This window comes from Primulina eburnea, chromosome 15, assembly GCF_022965805.1.
Source record: "Primulina eburnea isolate SZY01 chromosome 15, ASM2296580v1, whole genome shotgun sequence".
Lineage (NCBI taxonomy): Eukaryota > Viridiplantae > Streptophyta > Magnoliopsida > Lamiales > Gesneriaceae > Primulina > Primulina eburnea.
The window spans coordinates 27468143-27495886 of NC_133115.1; the positions used below are offsets into that span (position 1 = coordinate 27468143).

The following is a 27744-nucleotide window of genomic DNA, read 5'->3' on the forward strand; positions in this document are numbered from 1 at the left end:
GAGTGAGCACTTCAGTTTGCTCTTCAGTTTCAGATGTTACTTGCTGAACTGTTTCTGGAGCAACAAAAAATTGAGCTTGTTCTGCATTATCAGAGCTTTGAACATGTTCTTCAGCAACTGGAGATTGAAAATGTTTTTCAGCAATAAAAAGTTGAACTGGGTCTTCAGATGTAACCAGAACTTCTTGTTCTGTTTGTTCAGTCAGAGGATCAACTGATTCAAGATTATGTGCTTCAGTTTGAACTTCCTGAGCAACTGACTGAATGATTTCATCGATATTGGCGAAGGTCAGTTCGGTCTCAGAGTACAGATGTTGATTCCCGACTGATGTTTGTGGAACCTCCTGGGCTGATTTTTCAGCAATGAGTTCTTCAGAAGATTCATTCTGCTGAGGTGATGGAGATTTGTATTCCTCTGTTCCTGAAGATTTTTTGGAAGAACAAGTTCTTGATCTTGTTCCCAAAACCTTATTTCCCTCTGTAGGCCACTAAGATCTGCATCCAGTTGAGTGAACACAGCTCTATCTTGATATGCAGTTGGCCCTGTGGGGTTGTAGTTTTCTTTCAACTTTCTAACCATCTTGGTCAGTTGATTAGCCCGTATTTGATCAAAGAAATATTGTCTCCTTTCCAGTGCTTGAATAATGGTAGCAGCTTTAACTACCCTCAAAACTATCTTTTCTAGTTTAATAAACGTCTTCAGTTGGGATTCGTGCTTCAGTTTCTTGGCAAAAATTTCGGTCCTGAAGCTTTTCCAACGGTCAAAAGCTGTGAGTTTTGATGTGGCAAATGTATTTACCTCTTCCCAAACTAGATCGATGTGAGTTTGAATGGTGTGAGATGGCCTTGGCTCCTCCTCAAGCTTGCCTTTTCCCTTCTCCGTGGTTAGAATGTGAGGAATTTGTAAGCCAGATTTTGTAGACTCCGCTGGTTCCTTCAATGTGACGCCTTTCGGTCTAGCCTGAGGTAAAATAGTGGGTTGATTTACACGAGTGAAGGGAGCTTTTACTCTAGTGGGTATCTTTTCAGTTGGAACTGTATCATCAGGAGGGATTACCTGCAATGGAATAGCCTGAATAGGCTTTTCAGCAGCTGACTGAGACAGTTTCTTAGTAATGGTTGGTTCCACTGCTGGTATTGGTTTGGTTCTTTGTGTCCTTGGTTTCTTGATAAGTTTGGGAGATGGAGTTTTCTCAGAATCTGATTCACTGATAATTAGTTTTCGCTTTGTATCCTTCAGTTGGGCCAGCGTCTTGGCTTTCTTGACTGATTTAGGAGCAGCTTGCTGCATCCCAATCTCCTTCTTGACTTTTACGAATTGTTTAGGCGAGAGATCCATCTTGGTTTTTGGTGGCAATATATTCTTGGCACTGAATATCTTAAATTTTGAGAATTTTTCGGCATTGTTAGCTACCAGTCCTTTAAGTTTCAGAATATAACTGATTGGAATAGCAAACCCCCTGGACTGTTTTGTTGAATGAAGCATGTTCTTTAGAATGCTGAAAATAATGTACCTCCAGTTGGCTTTCTTCTCATCCATGATGATTGTCATCACCTGGAATTTCTCAAGAGTGAGAGCTGCATATGAGCCAGCTTTAGCTAAAATTTCCTTTGCTACAATATCAGCCAACAACTGAATTTCTGGTTTCAGTTCTTTATTTGGGTCGGAGACTTTGATTTTCCGGCCATCAGCAGATAATGAGGATTGCATTTGCTCAATATCGAATGTTTTCACTTTAGAGAAACTGACATATCCATCAGTCGGCAAGGAAAACATTTCTCCGAAGTTTTCTTCAGATAAGATCAGCAACTGATCATTGATAGTGACAACGATGTTTCCTTCAATAGTAACATACCCTTTCAGATAGAATTCATTCACTTCCTTCGAGTATATTTCTTGTGAAGATTGTCCCAAGAACATTCTAAGCCCATCAGATTCAATCCTCAGAAAGACATTTTTGATATCAGCTTCTTGAATTGATAAAATTGAGTCAAAATCGATTGCCATGGCATTCATCACGTGAGCAGGGATCTGATTAGCCATTTCGGAAGGTAAGATGATCTGAAATTCGTAGAAAATAAGCTTTGGAAATTAGTATGCTCTTAGAACTGATCGTATGCGTGAAGGAGAAGAACTGAATTGAAGCGGGTATAGTACATTTGAGCGTGACTGTTCAAATTCTGGACACGTGTCAGTCCATGAAAATTTTGAATAAAAAATAAGTGTACGTGTGCTGTAATCATGTGTATAAAGGTTAGCGGTTTTAAAGTAAGCCACGTCGTCAATCTGCAGTCACGTCAATTGATTTAGAATATAATAAATTTTAATTAGTTAACGTATGTGAGAAGATTTGTAAACAATCCAATTGAATGATCAGTTGGGAAACTGATTCATTTCAGTTGAGAGGTTACAAACAACTGTCTTCTCAGTTAACCTTTTAAAATTGATATTCCCCCTAAATTGGTGCATAAAACATTTAAAATGACGATGTAAAAATAATTTTAAAGCTTTAAGAGTTATATGATAAATGATCGCGGCCCTTCAGCTTTCTTGATATTCTCCTATAAATAGAAATAACTTAATTAGTTTTAGACATATCATCCAAAATATTCAAAAATATCTGATACGGGTGACTCAAGTCTTTCTCCCTTTTCTGTAGAGGCCAGGAAGGCTGAGATAGAAGATGAAGTCTTCTACGAAAGTCTGCATTACTGGGAGCGATTGCAGGAGCTTGAGCTCTTGTACAATTCTGGGGAGGCCACCACTCCTGAATTGGTGGCAGAACTGAATCAAGTGCGAGAACACTTGAATATTGCTGTGTGGGTGGACGTCTTCAAGGATGGTCACATGTATCAGCTGATGCTCCGCAAGGAATTGAAAATCTGAGGCGCATAGCTCATTCTCACAGCTTTCTCATGACTGCTCCTTCTTCTTTATCTGTTTGGCTGAAATTTTGGATAATTGTTGTGGAGAATATGTATGATGATGTAATCCAGACAAACATTTATAAGTAATGAAATATTTATCTGATTTTAACTCTGTTTTTCTGCAAGTGATATATTTCATCAGTTGTGACATAAATTGATGAGAAACTAACTGTCATTTGTTGATCATGAACTGGGACTATTTAATCAATTATTAACAGAATTGAAACTGGTGTCAGTTGACTATTAACAACTGACAACTTAAAGTCCTTGGTAAATGTGAAAGACGCATTAAATGTCGTGAGACTCTTCAGCTTTTCCAACGTCATTTTTCTATAAATAAGATGATAGTGATAAAAATGTGATGCAATATCAGTTCAAAAATATTTCAATATGTCTGATTCTGATGCATGCAGCAGCACTCATGTTCATGTTACTGAACAGTCAACCCCTCGTTTAACAAATATCAAGAGAAAGATGGAGATATATGTCTTTCAGAAAGTGATTTCAACTTGGGAAAAGATTCATGAGTTGAAGAGGGTGAGTGACAGTGGTGCTATTCCTACTCGTGCTCAAGAGGCAAGAGCACAGAAGTACCTTGAACGTTTTGAAGTTAGACATGTTAGGGATTTGGTTGGAAAAATGTCTTTTGGAGGCGATGCTATGAAAGGAGTGGCATGTTGTTGATAAGATTTCGAAATCTAGGGCATTTGCTAGAGTTCGAATTTATGAGTTAAATGATTGGGTTAGGGCGTGGCTAGATTCAGTTGATGCCATGATATCTTCTGTAAAATGGGAACGTTGGTATTCTTAATGAAGTGTTATTTTTAATTTGTTGTGTTCTTATTTTCTTCGTATAATTCTGTTAGTGAAGCAATATTACTAATAATTTCTAAGATAAATCAATTAAACCAAGAATATTTCGAAAATAAGAAAACTTAGCCTCGGGTAATGGTTTTGTGAAGATGTCAGCTGCTTGCTGTTCAGTTGAAATATATTCTAGTCGAATATCCTTCTTTAACGCATGATCCCTGATGAAGTGATGCCTGAAATCTATATGCTTGGTCCTTGAGTGAAGAACTGGATTGTAAGTGATGGCAATTGTGCTGATATTATCACAAAATATGGGCGATTCAGTTGATGTTACTCCATAATCCTTCAGTTGTTGCTGAATCCAGATCAGTTGTGCACAACAGCTATCAGCAGCAAGATATTCTGCTTCTGTTGTTGAGGTAGCCATGGATGTCTGCTTCTTGCTGAACCAAGAGATCAATCTGTCTCCTAAGAACTGACAAGATCCACTTGTACTTTTGCGATCAAGCTTACATCCTGCATAATCTGCATCTGAGTATCCAACTAAATTGAAGGTGGAGTCTTTGGAATACCATAGCCCAACATTTTGCGTGTCCTTAAGATATCTCAGAATTCTTTTAGCAGCTGAGAAATGTGATTACTTAGGATTTGCTTGAAATCTAGCACACATACAGACATCAAAAACAGACTATCAGGACGACTGGCTGTTTGGTATAACAATGAACCTATTAACCCTCTATATAATGTCGCCTCCACTGATATTCCCCCTTCGTCAGTGTCTAGTTTAACTGATGAGCTCATGGGAGTTGTTGCAGCTGAACATGATTCCATACCAAATTTCTTTAGCAACTCCTTTGTATATTTTGTTTGACTAATGAATATACCAGTTTCCAGTTGCTTCACTTGCAGTCCAAGAAAGAATGTCAGTTCACCCATCATGCTCATTACAAACTTATCCTGCATTAACTTAGCAAACTTTTCGCACAATTTGGGGTTAGTTGACCCAAAAATTATATCATCAACATAAATTTGAACTAGTAGAATATGATTATTTTTAGTAAATTTAAACAAGGTCTTATCAACTGATCCGACTGTAAATTCATGATCACTTAGGAATTTTGAAAGAGTTTCATACCAAGCCCTGGGAGCTTGTTTAAGACCATATAATGCTTTGTTCAAATAGTATACATGATCAGGAAGTTTGTGGTTTACAAAACCTGGAGGTTGTTCGACATATACTTCTTCTTGTAACTGACCATTTAGGAATGCACTCTTCACATCCATCTGGTAAACTTTGAAGTTTTTGTGACATGCATAAGCAAGAAATATTCTGATTGCTTTCAATCTTGCAACTGGAGCATACGTCTCATCGTAGTCAATTCCTTCTTCTTGCCTATATCCTTGTGCTACTAGTCTTGCTTTGTTGCGTATAACTGAACCGTCCTCGTTTAGTTTATTTCTGTACACCCATTTTGTACCTATAATGGTTTTTGAAGTTGGTCCTGGAACTAAGTTCCAGACGTTATTGTGAGTGAACTGATTCAGCTCTTCTTGCATAGCATTTATCCAGTTAGGATCAGCAAGAGCTTCATCAGTTTTATTTGGTTCCAGTTGTGAAACAAATGCTGAATGAATAAATAAATTTAACATTTGATTGCGAGTTCTTCCTGGATCAGATGGATTTCCTATTACCAGATGTGGTGGATGTGATTTTCTCCATCTGTACTCTCCATTTGTTTCATCAGCAACTTCTTCAGTTGGTAACTGAGTGGAATTTTCAGCTTCAGTTGATGCCTCGTCAGCTGGTATTTGAATGTTATCAGTTTGCTTTAATAACTGATTGTCATCATTGACTTCCTGCTCATTTAATTGATCCAATATTTCTGGTTCTGGTGTTTGAAAGATGTCTTGATTGTTATGACTTTCTTCTTTGTCATCATCTTCCAGACTGATATCTGTAAATCGATCAGCTATCTCAACTTGATCAGTTGGCTTATCAATTAGTACAATTTCATCAAAATCAACATGCGCAGATTCTTCAACATTTAAAGTTTTCTTATTAAAGACTCTATAATCTATACTAACTGATGAATATCCAAGGAATATTCCTTCTGCAGATTTGGCATCAAATGCTTTTAAGTAATTTTTACCATTATCATGAATAAAGCATCTACAGCGGAATATTTTGAAATAAGTGATTATACTTTTTCTTCCATGCCAGATCTCATATGGTGTTTTCATATGATTCTTATTAATCATTGATCTGTTCTGAGTATAACATGCAGTGTTTACTGCCTCTGCCCAAAATCTTTTAGAAATGCCAGAATCAACAAGCATTGTTCTAGCAGCTTCTTTAAGGGTCCGATTTCTTCTCTCAGCTACACCGTTTTGCTGAGGAGTTCTTGCTGCTGAGAGCTCATGCTTGATTTCAGTATTTTATAGAAAACTTAAAAGTGTTTGATTGATGAATTCAGTTCCTCGATCAGATCTGATTCGATCAATCCCAACTGATTTTTCATTTAAAAGTCTTTTGAAGAGTTTAATTAGTTGTGCAGCCGTATGGTCTTTGGATTTGAGAAATATAACCCAAGTAAATCTTGAAAAATCATCTACGACCACCAAGGTGTATTTCATTCCCCCTAAGCTCATGACTGGTATTGGACCGAAGAGATCCATGTGCAATAGTTCTAAGCATCGGGGTGAAGATTTTACAGCCCTTGTTTTTGAAAGAAGATCGTACTTGTTTTCCATACTGACATGTTGAGCAAAGTTTTTCTTTTGAAAAATTTATTTTGGGCAAACCAGTTACAAGTTCATGTTTACTCAGATAAGCAATGGATTTAAAGTTTAAATGATTTAACCTTTTATTCCATAACCAGTTTTGAGATGATTTTGAAGCAATGAAGCAGACTGGTGCATGAGGCTGTTCATTCCAACTGACTTTATATATGTTTCCACATCGTTTGCCAGTTAGTATGATTTCATCAGTTGATGTTTTAACTAAGCATGAGTTTTTATCAAATTGTACCGAGAATCCATTGTCGCATAACTGACTGATACTACTCAAGTTATAATTCAGATTCTCTACTAATAAAACATCTTTAATAGTAAAGTTACCATGGATAATCTTACCCTTACCCATGGTTTTACCTTTGGAATTATCTCCGAAACTGATGTTTGGACAACTATATTTGATCAGTTGAGATAACATACTTGCATCTCCTGTCATATGTCGTGAGCAGCCGCTGTCCAAATACCATATTGAATTTTTATTTGTACCTGTTACCTGCAAACACACACAAAATATGATTTGGTACCCATATCTATTTGGGTCCAACTCTTATTAGTCCCTTTGGAACCCATACTTGGATTAGTCTAACTGACTTTCCAGTATCTGTATTCCAAATGGTTTTTCTCGGTTTTTGTGTGCTTGGTGAATAGTGTATAGATGATACAGTATGTATTTTAGCTTGGTTCAACTGATTGTTTAGTCTGTATCTTTTCTGGACTGGTTTGCAATTATAATAGTTTGAATAATTCTTGCTAAATCTTTTTTATGAATGATTTTCTGAGTCAGTAGAGATTTTTGGACTGTAACCAACTCCATGTCTTCTGGCCTTATACATATTCTCAATAGGTTTTTCATTCAGTTTGCTGGGCTCAAATTTCTCTTGTTCTACTGTTGATCTGACAAATTGAATGTACTTCCCTTTGTTTATTGTCAGCTTTGGTTGAGTATCATTTGAAAACGTTTCTCCTTGATTACTGAACCCTACACCAGTTTCATCAGAAACTGATTTTTGTGAATTATGCATTTCATTCAATGCAGTAGACGACTTATTCCAAGATTGAATGAGTTCAGTCTGTTTTGAATTTTCAAGGATCAATTTCTGGATCAGTGACTGATCTTTCTTTCTCTCTGCTTTTAGCTCAGCAATTTCCCTTTTTAGACTCAACCTATCAACTGATTCATCAGTTTTGGTTTTGTTGTCTATGGGATCATTTTGCTTTGACTTTATTTCCTCAAATGATGATGCAAGTTTCTGGTACTCATTTACCATTTCATGAAATGTTAAAATGAGTTCTTCTCGTGTAAAGTCAGTTGAACTAAAATCAAATAACTGTTGACTTGTAGATTCTGCTTCAGTATCATTTGCCATTAGACATTTGACTTCTTCTTCATCACTTGAGCTGTATGAGCTTTCTGGTTCTGATTCGTCACTATCAGTTTCTGCCCATTTGGATTTGTTCTCTTCAGCTGATAAAACTTTGTGTTTCTTTCTGTAGGTTTTCTTATCATCTCCGAGTCTTCTCTTATGCTCATATGGTTTCTTTCTTCTGTCAGTTGATCCTTGACTGTCCTTTTTAGGTTTAGGACAGTCAGCAATGTAATGACATGTTTTGCAATAATTGTAGCAAGCATTTGTTTCTTCTTTGGAATTATTTCTCTGGTATTGCTTCTGAAAGTTTCCTTGGTTCTTTCTCATGAACCTCCCAAACTTTTTGATGAATAATGACATAGCATCATTGCTTAACTGATCAGAAGATTTCTCGGCTGAACTAGTTGGTTCAGTTCTGACAGCTGCTAAAGCAGTTGTAGTTGTAGGAGTATATGGTTCTCCTTCTCTGTTCTGCAATTCAAATTCATAAGCTTTTAAATCAGCAAATAGTTCATGAAGTTCGATCTGGTTTAAATCTTTTGATTCTCTCATAGCCATAGTTTTGACATCCCATTCCTTTGGAAGACCTCTCATTACTTTTAGTGCAACCTCTTTGTTGGTATACACTTTTCCGAGTGCATTTAATTCATTTACAATAATGCTCACCCTTTCATCATACTCATTCATTGATTCTCCAACCTTCATTTTGATATTGTCAAATTTCTGAACAGCAACTGAGAGTTTATTTTCTTTTGTTTGGTCATTTCCTTCATATAACTGAATCAACTTCTCCCAAATTTTTTTGCTGTTTTGCACATCTTTATTTTGTTGAAGGTTGCTTTGTCCAGTATTTTGTATAGAGTATTTTTGGCCACATTGTCAAGATTAGCTTTCCTTTTGTCCTCAGTTGTCCACTCTTCTCTGGGCTTTTGAATTCTCTGTGGTGCCCCTTCAGTTATGGCAATTGCTGTGTTTGCTTTTAGAATTTTCATGGGTCCGTCTGTTATGACATACCACATGTCATCATCTTGTGCAGCTAAATGAGCCTGCATTCTGATTTTCCAGTCATCGGAATCTTCTCTTGAGAACATAGGAATTTTATTGAATGAAGTCATGCTAGCAGATTTATAGATCAAAAGTATTCAAGAACAAGATTCAACTGCTCTGATACCACTTGATAGGATCAGTTGTCGTAACAAGAGTGTTTAGAAAGGGGGGTTGAATAAACACTTACACTTAAAATTGTTCTTTAACAATATTTGAGTTCAGTTTAGTGACAAACTGAATCTCGGAATCTTGTTGGTCAATAACAATCAGTTAAACTAGAGTAGTTGCGGAAAGTAACTGACTGAAAGATAGAATACAAAACTGAAAGAAATATGCAAGAGTTGTTTCTGGATGTTCGGAGAATTTAATTACTCCTACGTCACCCATTCTATCACAAGGATAGGATATTCACTAAAAGACTTTGATCAAGTACAACACTTGTACAGACCCACTTCAGTTTGGACTTACAACTGCCAAAACTGAAACTCTTAGTTCTACACAATATTCTCAATACGTAACTGATATTAGCACAGTTGAATCTAACAGCTTTTAGAGAGTGCTAATAAGCTCAGATTGTAGCCTTGATTGCTACGAGTAATTCAAATGAAAGTGAACTAAGATTTTGACAGAGTAACAGCAAGATTAAGATTGAATGATCGTCTCTTTTTCTTCTGCTGTTCTTCAGTCATATTTATACTTCTCTTTCAACGGTAACTTTGATATGCATTTGAATTCTAGTATCCGTTGAATGCCACTTCATCATTTGTTGGGCAATGTTCTCTTTATTGATTGTCATACGGCGTCTTAATTGCAGTAGCCGAAATATGTTGTTCTATGCTGTAATGATTGAGGTACGGCTTTCCATATTCATTTGTTGTTTACTATGTCCTTTTGTCGGTTGAATGTTTTTTCCCGAGAAGCATTCAGTTGAGATATGTTTTGACTGAAACTTATGCGGCTGAGTATATTAACTGATCGGTTTCCAACTGATCAGTTTTCTTCATTTGTTCAGCTGGTTTCAGTTGTTAAATATTCAGTTGTCTCATAATTCAGTTAGTTTCTTCAGTTTGTCAAACTCCGAAATTTGGTTTCCAACAGTTTAGGCTTTTATTTTAGTAAATACATGGGTGTGAAAGACAGGGCCCATTATCCTAGTATAATAGATTCATTAAACCCATTAGTGTATTTATAAATATTTCGTTTAGGAAAGTTCGTGAAATTATTAGTTGAGTTGTCAGAAAGTTCCTATTTTCGTTGAAAATCGAATAACGATAAAAATTACGTCTCGGCGTATAAAATCAACTCAAAACCCCTTATTTTCAAAAATATATTAAAGCATCAACCTTGATTTAAATAATTGAAAACAATTATTTAATAAAAAATATTTTCCATTTTTCAGGCTTCGGTCTCCGTTCCTCGATCGCATCTCCAATAACTTTTAAAAATACAGTTTTATGCATTCAATAAGAAAACTCCTTTAAAACCGTATAAACATATCAACATAATTAATTTTAAGCAATTAAAATCATTTAATTAGCTATTACCTGTTTTCCACAGATTTGCATATAGTTGGATTACATCGTTTTATTTTTGGACCTTACACGTAGATCTTAGACTCATTGCTTCACGATGCTTCTCAAACAATGGTCCTGGCTGGGGCTTCATCAGTGAATCATCAATGTTGTTTGCAGAGATGACTCTCTCGATTGATATGTCTCATCTTCATACAATCTCTCGGATTAAGTCGAACTTCCTCAGTAAATGTTTGGATCACTGATGAAATCTCGGTTCCTTTGCTTGCTCAATGGCACTAGTGTTGTCATAATAGACCGGGAGTGGATCAACTATTTGAGGAATGACATTCAAATCTTGAATGAATTTCTTCACAAAAACCCCATCCTTTGCTACAGCTGACACAACTATGTTTTCGGCCTTAATGGTTGAATCTGCCATGGTTTCTTTCTTAGAACTTTTCCAAGAGACAACACCACCATTGAGCTTGAATACAAATCCATAGATTGATTTCAAATCAACCACATCTGATTGGAAGGTAGAATCAGTATATCCTTCCAATTTTAATTATCCACTTTCGTAAACCAAGAACAAATTCTTAGTTATGTTCAAGTACTTAAGAATGTCCTCCAAGGGTTTCAATGTAATGGACCAGGATTCGATTGGTATTTCATGCTACACTCAGTGTAAATGCAATATCAGATCGAGTAGATAGCACACTATACATTATACTACCTATAGCAGACAAATATGGAATACGGCTCATGGTTTCTATTTCTTCATTAGTCCTAGAGCACATAGACTTGGATAGAGTCACACAATGACGCATTGGGAGATATCGTCTCTTGGACTCCTCCATGAAGAATCTTCTCAGTATGTTATCGATATAAGTGGATTTAGTGACCTCTAGCATCCTCTTCGATCTATCCTTATAAATCTGTATTACTAATACGTAGGATGCTTCTCTCATATCCTTCATGGATAATTTTCTATCTAACCATACTTTAGTTGATTAGAACATCCCCACATCATTCCCAATGAGTAGTATATCAACAAAATGAAGTACTAAAAATGTCACTGTATTCCCACTAACCTTCTTGTATATACAAGGTTCCTCAGGGTTCTTGAAAAAATCAAAGAGGTTCCTGCTCTTTGATGCTTGTTTGAGTCTATGGATGGTATCTGAAATTTTCATACTTTATGCTCACTTCTTACTGATGTGAATCCTTCAGGTTGAGACATGTAAATCTCTTCCTTAATGTCACCGCTAAGGAAGGTTGTCTTCACATTCACATGCCATATTTCATAATCATACTATGCTATAAGACTAGCAATATCCTAATGGTCTTGAGCATTGCAACTGGAGAAACGATTTTCTCATAGTCAACATATTGCCCTTGAGTATATCCTTTGCTACCAATCCTAATTTTAAGGTCATTACCTTCTCATATGCCCCAAATTTCTTTTTGTAGATCCATTAACTTCATATGAGAATGATTCCCTCAGGTAGATATACTAAAGAACATAATTGGTTCGAATACATGGAGTCCATCTTGGACTGCATGGCTTCAAGCCATTTTGATGAATCGGCATCAAACAATGTTTTTTTGAATTTTCTTGGATCACATCCAGGAATGAGCTCTTCTTGGTCTTCTCCAAGAAGCAGGCTCATCCTATTATGCGACCTTGAGACCATTAGGGATCTCCTACGAGCTTGTATTTCTTCAACTGGATAATAGGGTGTGGTTTCTACTATTTCAGAAGTTGGATATTCTCTTCAAGTTCTATCATCCCTCATTTTCTATCTAATAGAAATTTTTTCTCTAAGAAAGTGGCATTTTTTGAGACAAATACGTTTGTTTCAGTATGATCATAGAAATAATATCCAGCTGAATTCTTTGGTTGTCCCACAAAGTAACACAAATTGTCTCTACTATCCAATTTGTCTCCCTCTGTCTGCTTCACATAATTAGGACATCCCCATTTTCTTAAGAAATAATATATGGGTGGATTTTTCATCCATATCTAATATGATTTTTGTCCACTGCCTTTATATGCACTTGCTTCAACAACTTTGTCGTTGTTTCAGGTGCAAATCTCCAAAGGGATGGCAACAATTATGTGAATCCCGTAATAGATCGAACCATGTCCATCAATGTTCGATCACGGCGTTCTGACGTACCATTCCACTGGGGTGTGGCAAGGGAGTTCATTGTGAGATAATCTCATTCTCTTTAAGGCAGTCTTGAAACTTAATACTTAATTATTCTCCACGTCGATCAGATCAAAGTATTTTAATACTGTTTCCTAATTGTTTCTCTACTTCAGCTTTGAATTCTTTGAACCTTTCAAAGCTTCAGACTTGTATTTCATTAAATACACATAGTCATATTGTGGGACCGAGTGCTTACCGCTTTACCAAAAGATATAGCTAGTAGTAATGGTGCAACTCAAATCTTTTAAACCACACAGCAGCTCAAGCACCACAATTCAATCGCTCTACCAAGCAAGGACAATTATTGAACCCAACACATACCTTGAGTAGTCATCCGTAAAAATAATGAATAGGATTGGTCATATCTCGTTCTAACACTCTACAGGCCACAAACATCTGTATGGATCAAATCCAACAGATTATGTGCACGTTTTACTTTATCTAGGAAATGGACTTTGGTCACTTTACTTTCACACATGACTCACATGTATCTAGAGAATTTATATCCGACGAGTCAAACATGCCTTCTTCCACTAGCAAGAATATATTTCTTTGGAAAATACATTGCTTAATTTTGTTTGTTATTATTGATATCATGTTTACTTCAATATGATTGGTTGTAATATATTTTATTTTTAAGTTATAGAGATCGTTTTGTATTTTGTCTTTCTAAATAAACATTCATTCTTGTAAATATTTCAAATACATTTAGCAAATAATCAAGAAAATCCATATTTATCAAACATAGAAATAGAAATAATATTTTTAACCAAATATGAAACATATAAAACATCACTAAAAAACAACTTAGTTATTGTTTAATATAAAGTACCCATATGGCCATTGCAGCAACTCTTGCTTCATTGTCCATCCTCAGGAAGGTCTCACCTTCCCTTGGCCTTATACATCTTGTCATCGCTTGCAAATTATTGCATTGATGAGATCCACATCCAGTATCTAATACCCAATAAGTCGAATTAATTGAGACATTTATTTCAATATAAAACATACCATTGCCAGAACTCTTCTGGGCTAGATATTTCTTGGAAATGTATTCCAATGTCTAGGCTTATTGCAATGGAAAAAACATCTTGTACTTTATCAGGCTTTTTCAACACTTTAGAAGTGCTTGGATACTGCTTCTTACTCTGTTACTTGAAGCGGTCTGCCCTCAAATCGTCCAAAAATTTCTCATTCAATTTTAGTGTGAAATGCAAATTCGGGTCATTATTAAGTATCAATTTCCCTCACCTGAATATGATTCCTTTTTTGAGTTATTTTACTTTGAATTTTCATATATATTATATTTTTTCTTGATGAGTTGTTGCTCGGTCATTTTGAGAACTATTTTTCGTTTTTTATTTGGAAAATTAAATGGTGGTTCTTCACAATGTCCTATGTGGTCGTAGTTTTTAGATCAATTTGTTGTTTGGAAAATGAACTGGTGGTCCCTTTGATTGTCCTAGGCGGTTATAGTTCTTGATTGTTGTGTGTGAGGGTCATTGTTTTTTAATAATGATTTTTGTTAGTGTACTTTAGTTCTACTTGTTTCCTACTTTGAAAATTATTATTATTATTATTATTATTATTATTATTATTATTACTATTTTTGCAGAAGAAATAGTTGGGTTGGACACAAAAGGAGAGGCCAGTGAAGGAAGTTTGATGATGAAGGTGACGAGGATTATCATGAAGAGGATTACAAATTTAACGCTCTGATCTTTATATTAGTGGACGGATACTGCCAATCCTATAATAAGAACGAATAAATAACATAAAATATTTTCATTTCTAAGACTCAATGACGAGAATAACAAGTTATTTTATGAAAATGTAGACAAAGAAAGTATGTGGGTTGGAGAATCTATGAATAAGATGTTGAAGTACTGTTTTCTCGCATTCAAGGAACATCGAAGGTTCTAAATTTTTAGTTTCGACGCTCGAAACTTTTCTTGTGCGTCGTATGAATTTAAACATCCATAGAGTATTTAGAATTATTACCTCCGCGTATTTAACGCAGGACCCCTAACCAATCTGAGATTTGCAGAGTTTGTCCTTCTTGTATGTCATTTCGAACAGATCTCCCAGCTTTGATCGTCGAATTAAGTTGATGATCGGAGAATTGGTTTCTTGTTTGGATTGTACTAGAAATCACAAACAATTTCTGCGTTGTGATAAAGAAAACCGAATTTCAGAAATCTAGAGTAAGTGTGGTGGTAGTAGTGCGGCACGATGAAGAAACTCACGACTAGAATTTTTCTCTCTCTCAAAATTAGGTGATGGCCGAGAGCTTCTCTTGTTTTGAGAAGGAGTTTTGTTGTGTGTTATTTTAATGTTATGCATTATCAACATTGGATAACATATTTATTTAAAATACATGTCATATATCACTAGGATTCCCAATCTTGGTGCCCTTAGGACTCTTAATTTTTATTAATTAAAATTTTCATTAAAGATCAAAATTTCCATTTTCGGCAGCTTCCAATTTTGTGAATTACTTTACCAAAATTGGCAGTCTTACTCTCTTTACTCAATTAGCAGTTAAGCTAACTTCCACTTGTTCCATCCTATGGAATTAACTTATAAATTCTTTTATAAGCATTCTGTTTGATCTACATCAAACTATAGTTGTCAAATTCAACTCTTTGAACTTTGAATATCTCAACAGAAACACAAATTTAGAAACTTGTGTGACTCTCAATGGTTCAAAGATACAATTAGCCGTTGGCTCACATCTCCATGTGATTTAGAATAGTATTTATTCTTATTTGTACTGACATCTTCATCAGTCAGAACAAGCACACTGACGATTTTCTAAATAAGTTTGGGATGCAGAATGCACAGTTGTTGCTACATATATGAGTTCATCAATAAAATAAAACTAGACATGGATGAAAGGGAATTTGAGTGGACATTACAATGTATAGAGTACTAATTGTCACACTACTATATCTGATCGCTAGCCGTCTATAAATCATGTTAGTTGTTTTCTTATATACTTGTTTTCATGCTAATCCTTAACAATCTTAATATTTTGAAGCTAAGAAAATTCTTAAATATCACAAGGATACTCCTTGTATAGGGTATTTTCTATCCCCAAATACTCATGTTTTAACCTCAGATGTAGATTATGCAGGTTGCCAAATTGATAGGAAGAGCACCAGCAGATCATGTCAATTTATTGCAGAAATGCTGATATTTTGGTTTAGCAAGAAACAAACACCAATCGACACATCAAGGACTGAAGCTGAGTACCTATATGCAAGGAGTTGTGCACGACTGTTATAGATTCATAAAGAATTGAGTGATTATGGAATTCAAGATGCTAAATCCCTAATCTTCTGTGATAATACGAGTACCATAGCAATTACCTACAACCTTGCCTTGCATTTTCAGACCAAGAATGCCGACATTAAACATCATTTCATCCTAGATCAAGTAATGAAGAAGGACATTTGGCTAGAGTACATTTCGACAGATCAACAAGCCATTAACTTAATTTAGAAGGAATTAAAGTCGAGTCTCTCTTGCCATGAAAAACAACACTATGCTCACCATGTTGAAGATGTTGGAAGCCTCTGGACATTTCAATTTCTTGGGTTGCAGCACCAAATTCTCTGAGCTGGTCTCAATAAATTCTTTGAAAATACGAAGATGGAGAATGGAAATGTAATTTTCACTCTCCAGAGATCAACCTTATTATCTCACAGGAGTTGTTCGCCAAGAAGTTTGATCTTCAAGCCGTCAAAACATACGAAAGGGAATGCCGCTCATTGGTAGACAAAGTTTTCAATTTCCCGAAGTCCTCCCATCCTACATGTTTGAAGAAATATCTAAAACTGGAATAAACGTTGCTTACAGATCTTGTCAGCAAATTCTTGTTGGCAAAAGCAGGTGCTTTTGACAAGATTACTATTGAAAGGTTTATGATGATGGAGATCATTGTATCAAAGCTCAGTGTGAACTGGTAAGACATTCTATTCAAAACCTTCACAACAATGATCAAAGTTGGTTCATAGTCACACGGGTTTGCTATCCCCATCTGCTATCTACTCGAACAACACTCTATTACTTTTGTGGATGTTTGCAAACTCAACCCAGTCAAACGAATCAACTGGCCAGCTGTTGAAGCTTATAGAAAGGAGAAAGTGACAACTGGAGTCGAGCAGTTGACTATTAAGATTGAGCATGGGGAAGAACAAGAGAAGAGAAGAAAGTCAAGCCAGCCAAGAAACCGGCCCAAGAGAGCATGGAGAAATTGGTTTTCTCTTTAGATTCCGAAATAGAAAATAACAGGTAGAAGCCCCTCTCACTAATGTGTTTAGTGCGGACAAGAAAATGGATGAGCATAAACAAAAGGCTGAGAAGCCAAAGGCCAAGAAAATCTAACTGATCAAGCACGTATATGAACTAATCAAACTGGCACCGGTTCTGCCATTCATATCTCCATTCTGATTGGAGTAAAATTTTTGGAAAAAAAAGAGATTTCTACCCTATTTAGTCTACCAACCATAGACCCAAAGTTCAAGAAGCAAATATTTGTTGAATCGGTGAAGCTTACAAATGCTCAAACTTCCATTCACCTTGGCTTGTAGAGAATTGATGAGATTTCAAAAGATAAAATGGGATATTCGATTGTTGGGTAGATTATCAAACCATATTTCATTTTACAACCATTAATAATGAGAATAGGATCAGAGAAGTTTACGAACACAAAACTTTGAATTGGGATGAAAAAGATTTAATTTTTGAAGCCTTACAACGGAAAGACTTCATTTAAATGGAGCTTAGGGGAAGTGTGTTACGCCAAATCATTCGATAAAAGCATGAGAATTTTGTTGCACACTGCCTAACGACTCGAGATGACGCTAAAATGATAAGTCAACTTGAAATTGATTCATTGTCCATTTAAATGGTTGTAAATGTCAAGTGGAAAAAATATGAACTTCTTATGACAGGAAAAAGTTTCTCAAGAATCCCGTGTACCAGAATGAAATCAAGATGGTGACCAGCAAGACATTGAACAGACTCAACCCACAGTCCAAATTAATTTCGCTGAAGTGGTCAATATTTATCCCTATTTGAATTTGACCAGTAAAAAATAAACCTTTCGTCTCCCATGTCTCAAGATCCAATGTCCGATGGTGAAGGTGACTAAACCAAAGAAGAACTGAATATTTAATCACTTTGCAGCACTCAAGTCGGTGCACAAATGCAATAAGATGAGATTATATCGCTGGCATATCTGACCAACAAGGAGATGGTGATTCCCAATTCCTTTGGGACAGATGATGCACAGGTCCAACAAAGACCTGAACAAATGGAAAAAATGGCTGAGCCACAGCCTGGTCCAGAACGAACCACTGAAACTCAAAATCTCACCAATCACTACTCCAACCTCCAACTGTACTCAAAAATTGCATGATTACATTCCCTCTGAAAATCAAACACGTGGAGGGATAATCATTCATATTACTACCATTTCTCAGCCAATCCTCCCGACATGTATAAGATCTGTCCTTCAACATCTCAGGCCAAATAAGTTTCTGATCATGAAGAATGTCATGAACATTCTATGAGATAACAAGTTTCGATTCAGTTGAATGATGTCTCTGAGTCCATTAGTAAATTAGAAATAAAACATTTTACACATAATATGGCATTTGGCCACTTCAAGTAATAGATTCTGAAGGATATCAGTTTCATTACGAAACTTTGCAACAATATTGGTTCTGACCAGCTCAAAACGAAGAGTCAAGCTGCCAACATGAATTTTGAATTGTCTGTCCAGATTACTCAAGTTAAAAATCAAATGGACACTCGGCTTGATCACATTCAGACAAACCTTGGTAGCCAGATGCAAAAACTCCTTGAGTACAAGTTGCATGGTGATGACAAAAAATAGTAAAGAAATTACAAAAAGTAGGAAGGACAAAAGATACAAGGTGAGAGGACTGAAGAGAGGAGGACACAAGAGGAAGAGGCTAGACGGAAAAAAATTAGTGGAAGCAATGGTGGTGGTGACGGTTCAAATCTACGTAGATAGATTTTTCATTAACTTTGTAGGTGTAATAAGGCTTTTAATTTCCTGCAAATTGTAACAGTGCTCTTCATTATCTCAATGAAAAACATTATTTTTTTTCCAGTAGCCTTATCGTCCTTAAATATTTATCTGTAATCATTGTATTTAGTCTCGCAACTTGGTTTTTTCATCACCAAAAAGAGAGAAATTGTTGGAATAATTTTTTTATCCTAAGTTTTTGTAAATGACAAATAACAACCTCGAGTTATTTCAAGGTTTAGATGTATTTCTTGTGTATATATAGGACTCCAGCTACTAGACAACTAAGACCACTCACTATTTTTTCAGAAGCTCAAGCTGCAGATATCATCAGAAGATCATCTTTTATTTGTTTCAAGTCGGACTGTTTTATCGAAGATTTTATTAGAGTGTAGGACCAAGTGCTTACCGCTTTACCACTAGCTATAGCTAGTGGTAATGGTGCAACTCAAATCTTTTAAACCGCACAGCAGCACAAGCACCATGGTTCGATCGCTCTACCAAGCAAGGACAATTATTACACCCAACAATCTCCCTCCCAATAATTGCACTCCTTGCAATCAATGGGAATCGAACCTATGACATTGGCTCTGATACCAATTGTAGGACCGAGTGCTTACCGCTTTACCACTAGCTATAGCTAGTGGTAATGGTGCAACTCAAATCTTTTAAACCGCACAGCAGCACAAGCACCATGGTTCGATCGCTCTACCAAGCAAGGACAATTATTGCACCCAACATAGAGTATGACCTTTAGTTTGTAACTGATTAGGCACTAACAGATCAATATGGATAAAACAAATCATGTAGTTCAATGACAATCAAATAAAGTGACAAATCAAAATATCCTACCAATTTTCGATTGACATAAAAGATTCCTAAGGTGTCAAAGAACCAATAAACCTTTCAAAAGCTAAGATCTAAAGCCGTAAAAAGTAAAAAAACATTAAATGAGCATTTAGTGTAGTGTACGGTGAAGAGAAGTTTACGGTGACATTCTGTCGAGAGTTAGTACATCGTTAAAAAGTTTTCTTATCGTTGGAAATTTTTAATATAAATATGCAGATTCAGAAGACACATTACAACAATTCAATTAACAGGAATTCAATCTGCATATATACAAGATTTCAAGCACATTGACTCTTTCTAAAATATAAAACTGGTTATCTAGCACAATCCTATTTGTCATCAGATCATCAGGGATCAACTTGTGCTACCCTACCAACTCGAGCCATCCATAGCTAACAATTGGAAGTGAAGCTAGGTTTCTCAATAAAGGCAAAACATGTTGTGTTTAATTGATACCAAGAGTTTGGACTTAGGAATGTGATAAATCCTCGTCGAATTGAGTTTGTACAAGGATTTTATAAATCAAAGTATTTTAGTAAATTTCTTCTAAGTGGAAGAAGGGGAGACATACGAGTGCTTATCTTCGAACTTTTATAAAATTTTGTCTCATTTACTTGCACACTTTATCTTGTTTGCTTGTCTAATTTTAGCTGCCTTGTTAGCTTATGCTTGCATAAAATATATATTTTATCATTAAGTGTAATCAGACCATTTTTCGAATTCAAAATCATTTTAAGTGGTCAAGTTAAACATATCCATTCAAGAAAGTGTTTTAACAACTAATGACTATTAAAGACAACTCAAGTTTTGTGACAAATTTTTGAAAATTTTATTCACATCCATTTAAAATATGTCGATCCCAACATCCTCATCAGTGGATTCACATCCATTATGAAAGTTTCCTTTATTTTTCCTTAGAAAGTTCAAAAACTTCTTAACGAATAATGACATGATATCATTACTCAATTTTGCAGCAACCAATGCTTTAGTCACCTTACCTTTGAGATGGACTCACCATCGGTTCTGGATTCCAACCCAAACTCAAATGATTTACAATATTTGAACATATCATGCAATTAAAGCCTATTGAAATCATTTGATTCTCGCATGACCATTATTTGGAAATCCCACTATTTTGGGAATGTCCTCATCGTTTCAAGGCAATTTATTTGTTTCCGTATTATTTTTCAAGAACATCCAATTCGATTATGATGCTGCTTACTCTCTCATCAAAATCAGAAATTGATTATCTAGGGCTTTACCTTGAATCTATCAAAATTCTGTATTACAACAGATTGTTCGTTTTATTTCATTTGGCCATTGCCTTCTCATAGATGAATTAGATTTTTCCAAATATCCTTTTCAGTTCATCACATTTTAATCTTGCTGAATACATCCATATGCAATGTATTATATAGAATGTCCTTAGCCACATTATCTAAGTTGACTTTCTTCTTATATTCGCTGGTCCATTATGTCCTTGGTTTTTCAACCATTTGCGGTACACCTTTTGAAATGTAAATTTTTTTATTCGGTTCAAAATCTTCATTGGTCCTTCTATAATATTGTACCACAAATTGTCATCCCGTAAAGCTAAAAGAGCTTGCATCCTTATCTTTTAGTCATAAAAAACTTCCTTAGAGAATATTGAAATCATGCTGGGGAAGGAAATTATATGTTTTTTATTGTTCAGATATAATAATTAACATGTTCTAATACCACTTGTTGGGGTCGAGAGATTTATTAGAAAGGGGTGAATAAACAATCTTTACAAAATCTCAGAAAATTTGGTTAGGTTATCAACAATTGAATTTTAATTATCGTCGGTCAAGGTTCAGTAAACAAACATTCAGGAAAATTTGTGGAAAGAGCCCACTGAATCGGTTTGAAGAATAAACAGTAAGGATCAAGAACAATTAGGCTAGAAAAACTTAAATAAATGCACAAAATAATTGTTTATGGAAGTTCTGAGAATTAAAAACTACTACGTCTGACGGATCATGTGCTAGAACCTTCGAAGATGCTTCAAACATAATAAAACAATGAGATGCAATAGCTCGTGTTCATTTTGGTTTAAAAACCAACCGGAAGAAACTCGAAATAATCATTCGTGAAGAAATATGTTATATTAGAAAATATTTTAACTTATGTAAACTGAATAACTTAAACACAAAGAATCAGTTGTCGCATATGTCAATTCAGTTACGGTGAAAATTGAACTGATAGATACTCTAACTGATCAAATCAGTTTGGAAAAAATAGTTAATCAGTTAAGTACACATGATATTCGGAGACTTGAACTGCTCATACATCACCCCTTCTACCACGTCGGGTAGGATCCACTTGAAGACTTTGATTTATACAACTACTTGTACAAACCCACTCAACTTAGGACTTACACTACTGCCTCAACTGAACTCCTAATCTAGACTGAAGGCAGCACCTTTCAGCCAACACTTGTTTAATGTCTGTTTGTCAAAGGCTACATACACAAGTTTAACGTTTTTGTGCAAGATAGTATTTGAGTGGTGGTGTGTCCGTGTGTGAGAACTGATCTCTAAATACCACACGAAAGTGTTCTCACACACTGAGAGAATTGTGCTTCTAATCTAAGATGATAACACGATGAAGTGTTTCCTCTAGGCTGATTGCTTCTTGTAAACTAATATACCATGTGTGTTCCATTTCTCTCTGTTTTTCACACACTTCCTCTTATATTGATCTTCACCGATCTTCTATTTATAGGCGGGAAGCTGATCGTACAGTGAGACTCAATAATTGTATCAGTTGCAGCTTGAATTTGTTCCTAGGACTTTGTGTCTCGACTTTTCCGACATGTCTCCAGAAATCTCTCGGCTTTAATCTTTGCTGCAACGTCCATTAATTGTACTACTCATAGTACATATATTTACCCAGTGCACACAGCTGGATTCCATTGAATAATCTTGTCGTGTTCTCCATACTGATTGATTCCTGACTGATGCTTTGAACTGGTCTGGTGAAATCAATTTTCTCGTCAGCTTAACTAGTTACACTGGTTCAGTTGAATTGGTCAGTTGAACTTTCCATCAGTTGAGCACTTCCTCAGCTGGTCGGGCTTCCGAAGGTCTTTTGCTACCTAACAACTGATCAATCGGTGGAACTATTATTCGATACATCAGTTGGAGTGATTCAGCTTGGGCAATCAGTTGGCATTCTCGAGAGCTTCAGTTAGGCGAGATAACTGATCAGTTCGGCTTCTGATTAGGTACAGTATCATGCGCACTACGATAAACCATTAGTAACAAAATAACAAGTTTTGTTAACATCAAAATCAATCAAGATTACGAACATGAAATGTTTCAATATATTAGTTTTGAAAAAATATTCAATATTAAGGAGAGATTTGAGAATCATATTACTTTTAACAAAAATTGAAAAATAATGAATAATTTGAGGTGAATTTTTTCATTTTTAAAGTAGCTTTATTAGAAATAATTGTGCGAAAGAAGACCAATATCATTGTTAACAAAATGAATTCATAGATTGAAATATAGAAACTATTAAACTAAGGTAATAAAATAATTATGAAGTAAACAAACAAAAATCACGTTTCCCCACAATGAATCCAAACAGTGACACGTGACCTAAACGTATGCGAATCACGTACGATTGCCAGTGCGTATATATTTCCAATAATGAGGAGAAACACGATGTGGAGAATCACTTCCCTTATTCCTTCTTTCCGTTTATTTATATATAATCCAAGAAATATTTAAAATCCAAATTTTTTTGGGAAGATACAACTTTCTTCACCATCTCAAATGTATAACTTAATTCATCTCGAAAACAGAAAATAAATACATAAAATAGATAGTGCACACACAATATATAAATGTTACTAGGGTTATAAAGAAATCAGGGTTAAATACTATATATATATATATATATATATATATATATATATATATATATTTCAGTTAAAGGCATGATGGATAAGTAGACAACATCGTTTCCATGTTTGATGAACATGGGACAATTTCCTCCACACCGAGTTGTCCTGCTTGGTCCCAAAACACATAGCTTGGACATTGTTGAGAGTCGATCAAACCCCACTCATTCATTTCATTTCTTTGCAAAAAATCAAGGGCCATTTGCCCTCCTCCTCCCATATTGATGCCGCAAGATTGCACTTCAATCGGGAGCAAAAAGTTCTCCATCAAAGGTGACAGAAGACCCGAATTGGTTGTGTTAGTAAACATCGCGATCGGTTGGAGTATTTGATCACTGGCTTGCATTTGATCAAGGTTATGGCTTATTTGCCAAGACTCCGAATCCAATCCAGCAGTTTCTTGGAAAACGTGATCCATTCGAGCATTGTTATTCTCGTTTGAGTTCTCGAATGTTGAACCGATGTCAAAGATGAACGAGGCGCCAGGTAATGGGATAACGGTTTCTTGGAATTGTGATTTTACGGCCATGTCTTGATTCAAGAAGTGTGGTTGCCTGCTTTGTTCGAATGCGAGCTGGGAAGTTTGGTCGGCGCTAGACTTAGTTTTTGTCGACGTTCTCGATGGCTTTCTTATCTTCTTTTTGATCCATGAATTCCAGTAGTTCTTTATCTCATTGTCAGTTCTTCCAGGCAAATGACTGGCTATATGAGCCCACCTACAATTCATTTTGACATGCACTTTAGTACTTGATACAGAGGCAAAGAAATGATATTGTAAAAATAAAGATTCAAATTACACCAAGTTCTTATGATTATATATAATATGGCTTACATTTAGAGTAACTTAATTTGTATAATGGAAGTCCCATATATTTAATGTGTATAGTGCATTAATAAGCTATATTTTCATGTTTGTTTGAAGCTTAGTATCTAAATCAGAAATGTGTAAACGAAGCCATGTCCATCTTCTATGACATGTAATTTTGAACAAACCCTAGAATAATCCACAATAATTGAGCGATAAACAAATCATGACATTGTCTGCTCAACAACTTCTCAATTTGTCAGCCAAAAGCTCCTAAAACATTTTTTCTGAAAGTGAAGTACAATTATAAGCCAAAGCCGATTCCGAGCAAACAAGAAGTATCAAGTTCTAGCTCAAGCACCAACAAGCTCTACTAAGTTAATATCGAGCTGTGATTCGACTACAATTTCCATGCTGAGAAATAAATAGCTCTTTCTTCGATTCATTCGGAACAAACATATACCATGTTCGATAGTTTCGAATACAAAGAAAAACTTGGAGTGGAGGAATACATATTTAGTCAATATTTAATACCTGTTCCCTACAGCTCCATGAAGGCTGATGATTAGCTTCTCTTCTTCTGGGGTAAATCTTCCCCTTCTAATATCAGGTCTCAAATAATTTATCCATCTCAGTCGACAACTCTTCCCACATCTTTGAAGCCCTGCAAACGTATAATTTTCACGATACTACTCATTATTAGGGTTAGATCACTATATCACATAAATAAATTAAAATATGTGGACAAAACACCAAGAAATAAAACCTATTTTTGTGATTTTAAGTGCCCACACCCTATTTTGGTAATATATTTACAAAATACCTCGAAAATTTTGAAAAACCCATATTTTGAAACCCTGGCTACAACAAGAAATATATATAAATTAACTTATTAGATCAAGCTACTACTCCCATAAGATCGAAACGTTGTCTGTAAACATGCTGGTCGAAAAACTTAATCGAGTTGGAGGAACAGGCTAGAACGAACCTGCTTTTTCCGGGACTTCGCTCCAGCAGCCATAGCCATGAGTAGTGATGAATCTTATGAGCTTTTCGTCTTCCTCCGGTGACCAAAGCCCCCTCTTCACCTTTTGCTGGTTGCAGCAAGAATGGTGTCCCATTTTTTCTCTTGGGAAGGGCCAAGTTATGTTGTCTGATAATCGTTAAAATAATTTACTCTAGAGTAAATTTCTCACTTGTTCTACTCTTAAATATGTTGGGAATCAAGCGAATCAGGTGTCCCGACAGAAGGCGTCAAAATGGACCCTAACAATAGGGCCCAGATTTTGTTCCCATCTAACCTTAAAACGACATTTTGTCAACTATATATGTTAAGGTATAACAATTATTTTGGCGAATAATTCTACGTAGACATCATGTATTTTCTAACAAACTTTACGTAGCTGCACTTTTTCATGATCAATACGTGTTTTCGAAGTTATAGGATCTGGGGCACTAATTTCTTTAATAATGATTATTTTTTTAAATGATACCTATTTTTATTATAAAATCTTATGCCATTAACACGACATGCACCAATTTCGTACAACCAAGCAATGCCATGTTTGTTTGTTGGGATAAATATTGTATTTTTAGTGTTGTATGTTTATTTCTTTGTGGTTTAAGTTTTTTATTTTGTTAAACTTCATTCTTAGTCTATTATCTTTATATTTTTTTAAATTTAGATTTTTTTCGACGCAACACTGCATATATGGTAATAGAGTAGGTGTTTAGCAAATCAACTTCTGGCTTGAACATTATTGATTCTTATATAAAAATAATATTTATTTTAATAATATTTTTATCCATTTATGACATTTATTTTATTTGTATATCCATACAAGATGTATGGATAAAGACATTGAATATAATATGTCAAAATATTCAGATAAATGATCATATGATGAATCATTTAACAAATCTCACTCAAACTTTCCAAGTACGTGGTTATGGTTGTACGTCATTAGTCCTTTGCCCAAGACAAAATGAAGGCTCTACGTACTAGAATTTCAATTTGATTCGTTTACCAACTCCACAAGAGTCAATCGAGTGGCGGGATTCTATGTAGTTTTGACATATGTAAGAGTCGATACTCTGTAATCGGGGATACAACGCTCATTTACGGGTGTGAATACTTATATGATTTGATGTGATAATAGTGAAAAGAATCTCTAGTCAGAGAATGCGTTGTACTTTAGGGAAAAATGTTTTCTTAGTTGCACGGCGATATCACTATGTTTACTCAAAGATACATCACATGCTAATTTGGATATACCAAATATTGAAGATTCGATTGAAGTATATGAGTTGAAGGGGGCGTAATATACGCTAAATATAATCTATTGGTTATTACAAGGTACTATCAATAATACCTAAGAAATCATGGGGAGATGCTACAAGACGCTCTTACCATGATCTGATTGACATAACCATACTTGATTTTTGACATTCTTATGATCAAGGGGTTGATGCACTAGATTGAGACTAGTTAGAGTAAGTCCATATATGTGTTGTCTTGAATGAATGAGTTGTGAACCTATGACTAGCTTTATTCTTGAACCATTGAAGGTTATACAAATATTGAATTATGTGTTCTCGTTGAGATAGTAGAATTAAATGAGTATAAATTAATGACTTAGTTTAATGAAGATCAAACATATTGTTTATATAGGTGTTTATGAGTGAATTTCGTATTCAGAAGTTGTTGAAGTTAGCTTGACTGCTAATTTTGTGAGAAAGTTCAACTACCTAATTTAGTGAACGATTTCCAAAATAGACAGCTGCAAAAAATGAATCAATAGAAAATTTGATTTTCAACATGTTCAATTTTCACTATAATGACGAGTTTGTACTATTTTCACATCGTCAATGTCACATCATCGATCGAGATTATAATAAATTCACAATTCAAAATTTTTTAATTAGTAAACATTGAATATTCTAGTAAAAGGTTGATTAGTGGGATTTTCACCAAATCAAAATCTCCCGAGGAGAATTCAAGAATGTTCTAGAATCTCATGATTAGATAATGGTTATCTAATCTTGTCAAAAAGGAAATTTCATACGATTCTAGTATACATGAAAGACTATGTTTATGTATACATATATTATCAAGAGTTGATGAAATACATACGACATATACATAACTCAAGATTATCTCTCCCTAAAAAAGGTAGAACTCGACCACCTTTCTTGAAGTTCATGACCGACCATTGCCATCTCCACCATAGGCTTTTGTCGACCTGTCATGCTGCCACCGTGGTTCCTCCAACATCCGAGCCAACTCCACCGAGGATAAAGTAATGAGAGGGGGAGGCCTTGTATGTGGAGGACCACCACATTGTCCCGAAGTAAGTGCACCATCTCCAGGAGCCCGGGAAGTGTTCTGGTTAGTTCTTCTAGTAGGAGTCATATCAACGTCTTAAGC

General features: G+C 35.4%; 1 protein-coding gene across 1 annotated transcript; it reads right to left on the reverse strand.

Moving 5' to 3' along the window:
- Positions 1 to 23282: 23282 nt before the first annotated feature.
- Positions 23283 to 25491, reverse strand: LOC140814843 (uncharacterized). The gene is made up of 3 exons (XM_073173935.1): positions 25306 to 25491; positions 24852 to 24981; positions 23283 to 24228 (listed from the first exon to the last, which is right to left on the reverse strand). The coding sequence occupies exons 1-3, from the start codon at positions 25436 to 25438 to the stop codon at positions 23541 to 23543; spliced, it is 951 nt and encodes a 316-aa protein (XP_073030036.1). The 5' UTR covers positions 25439 to 25491; the 3' UTR covers positions 23283 to 23540.
- Positions 25492 to 27744: the final 2253 nt, after the last annotated feature.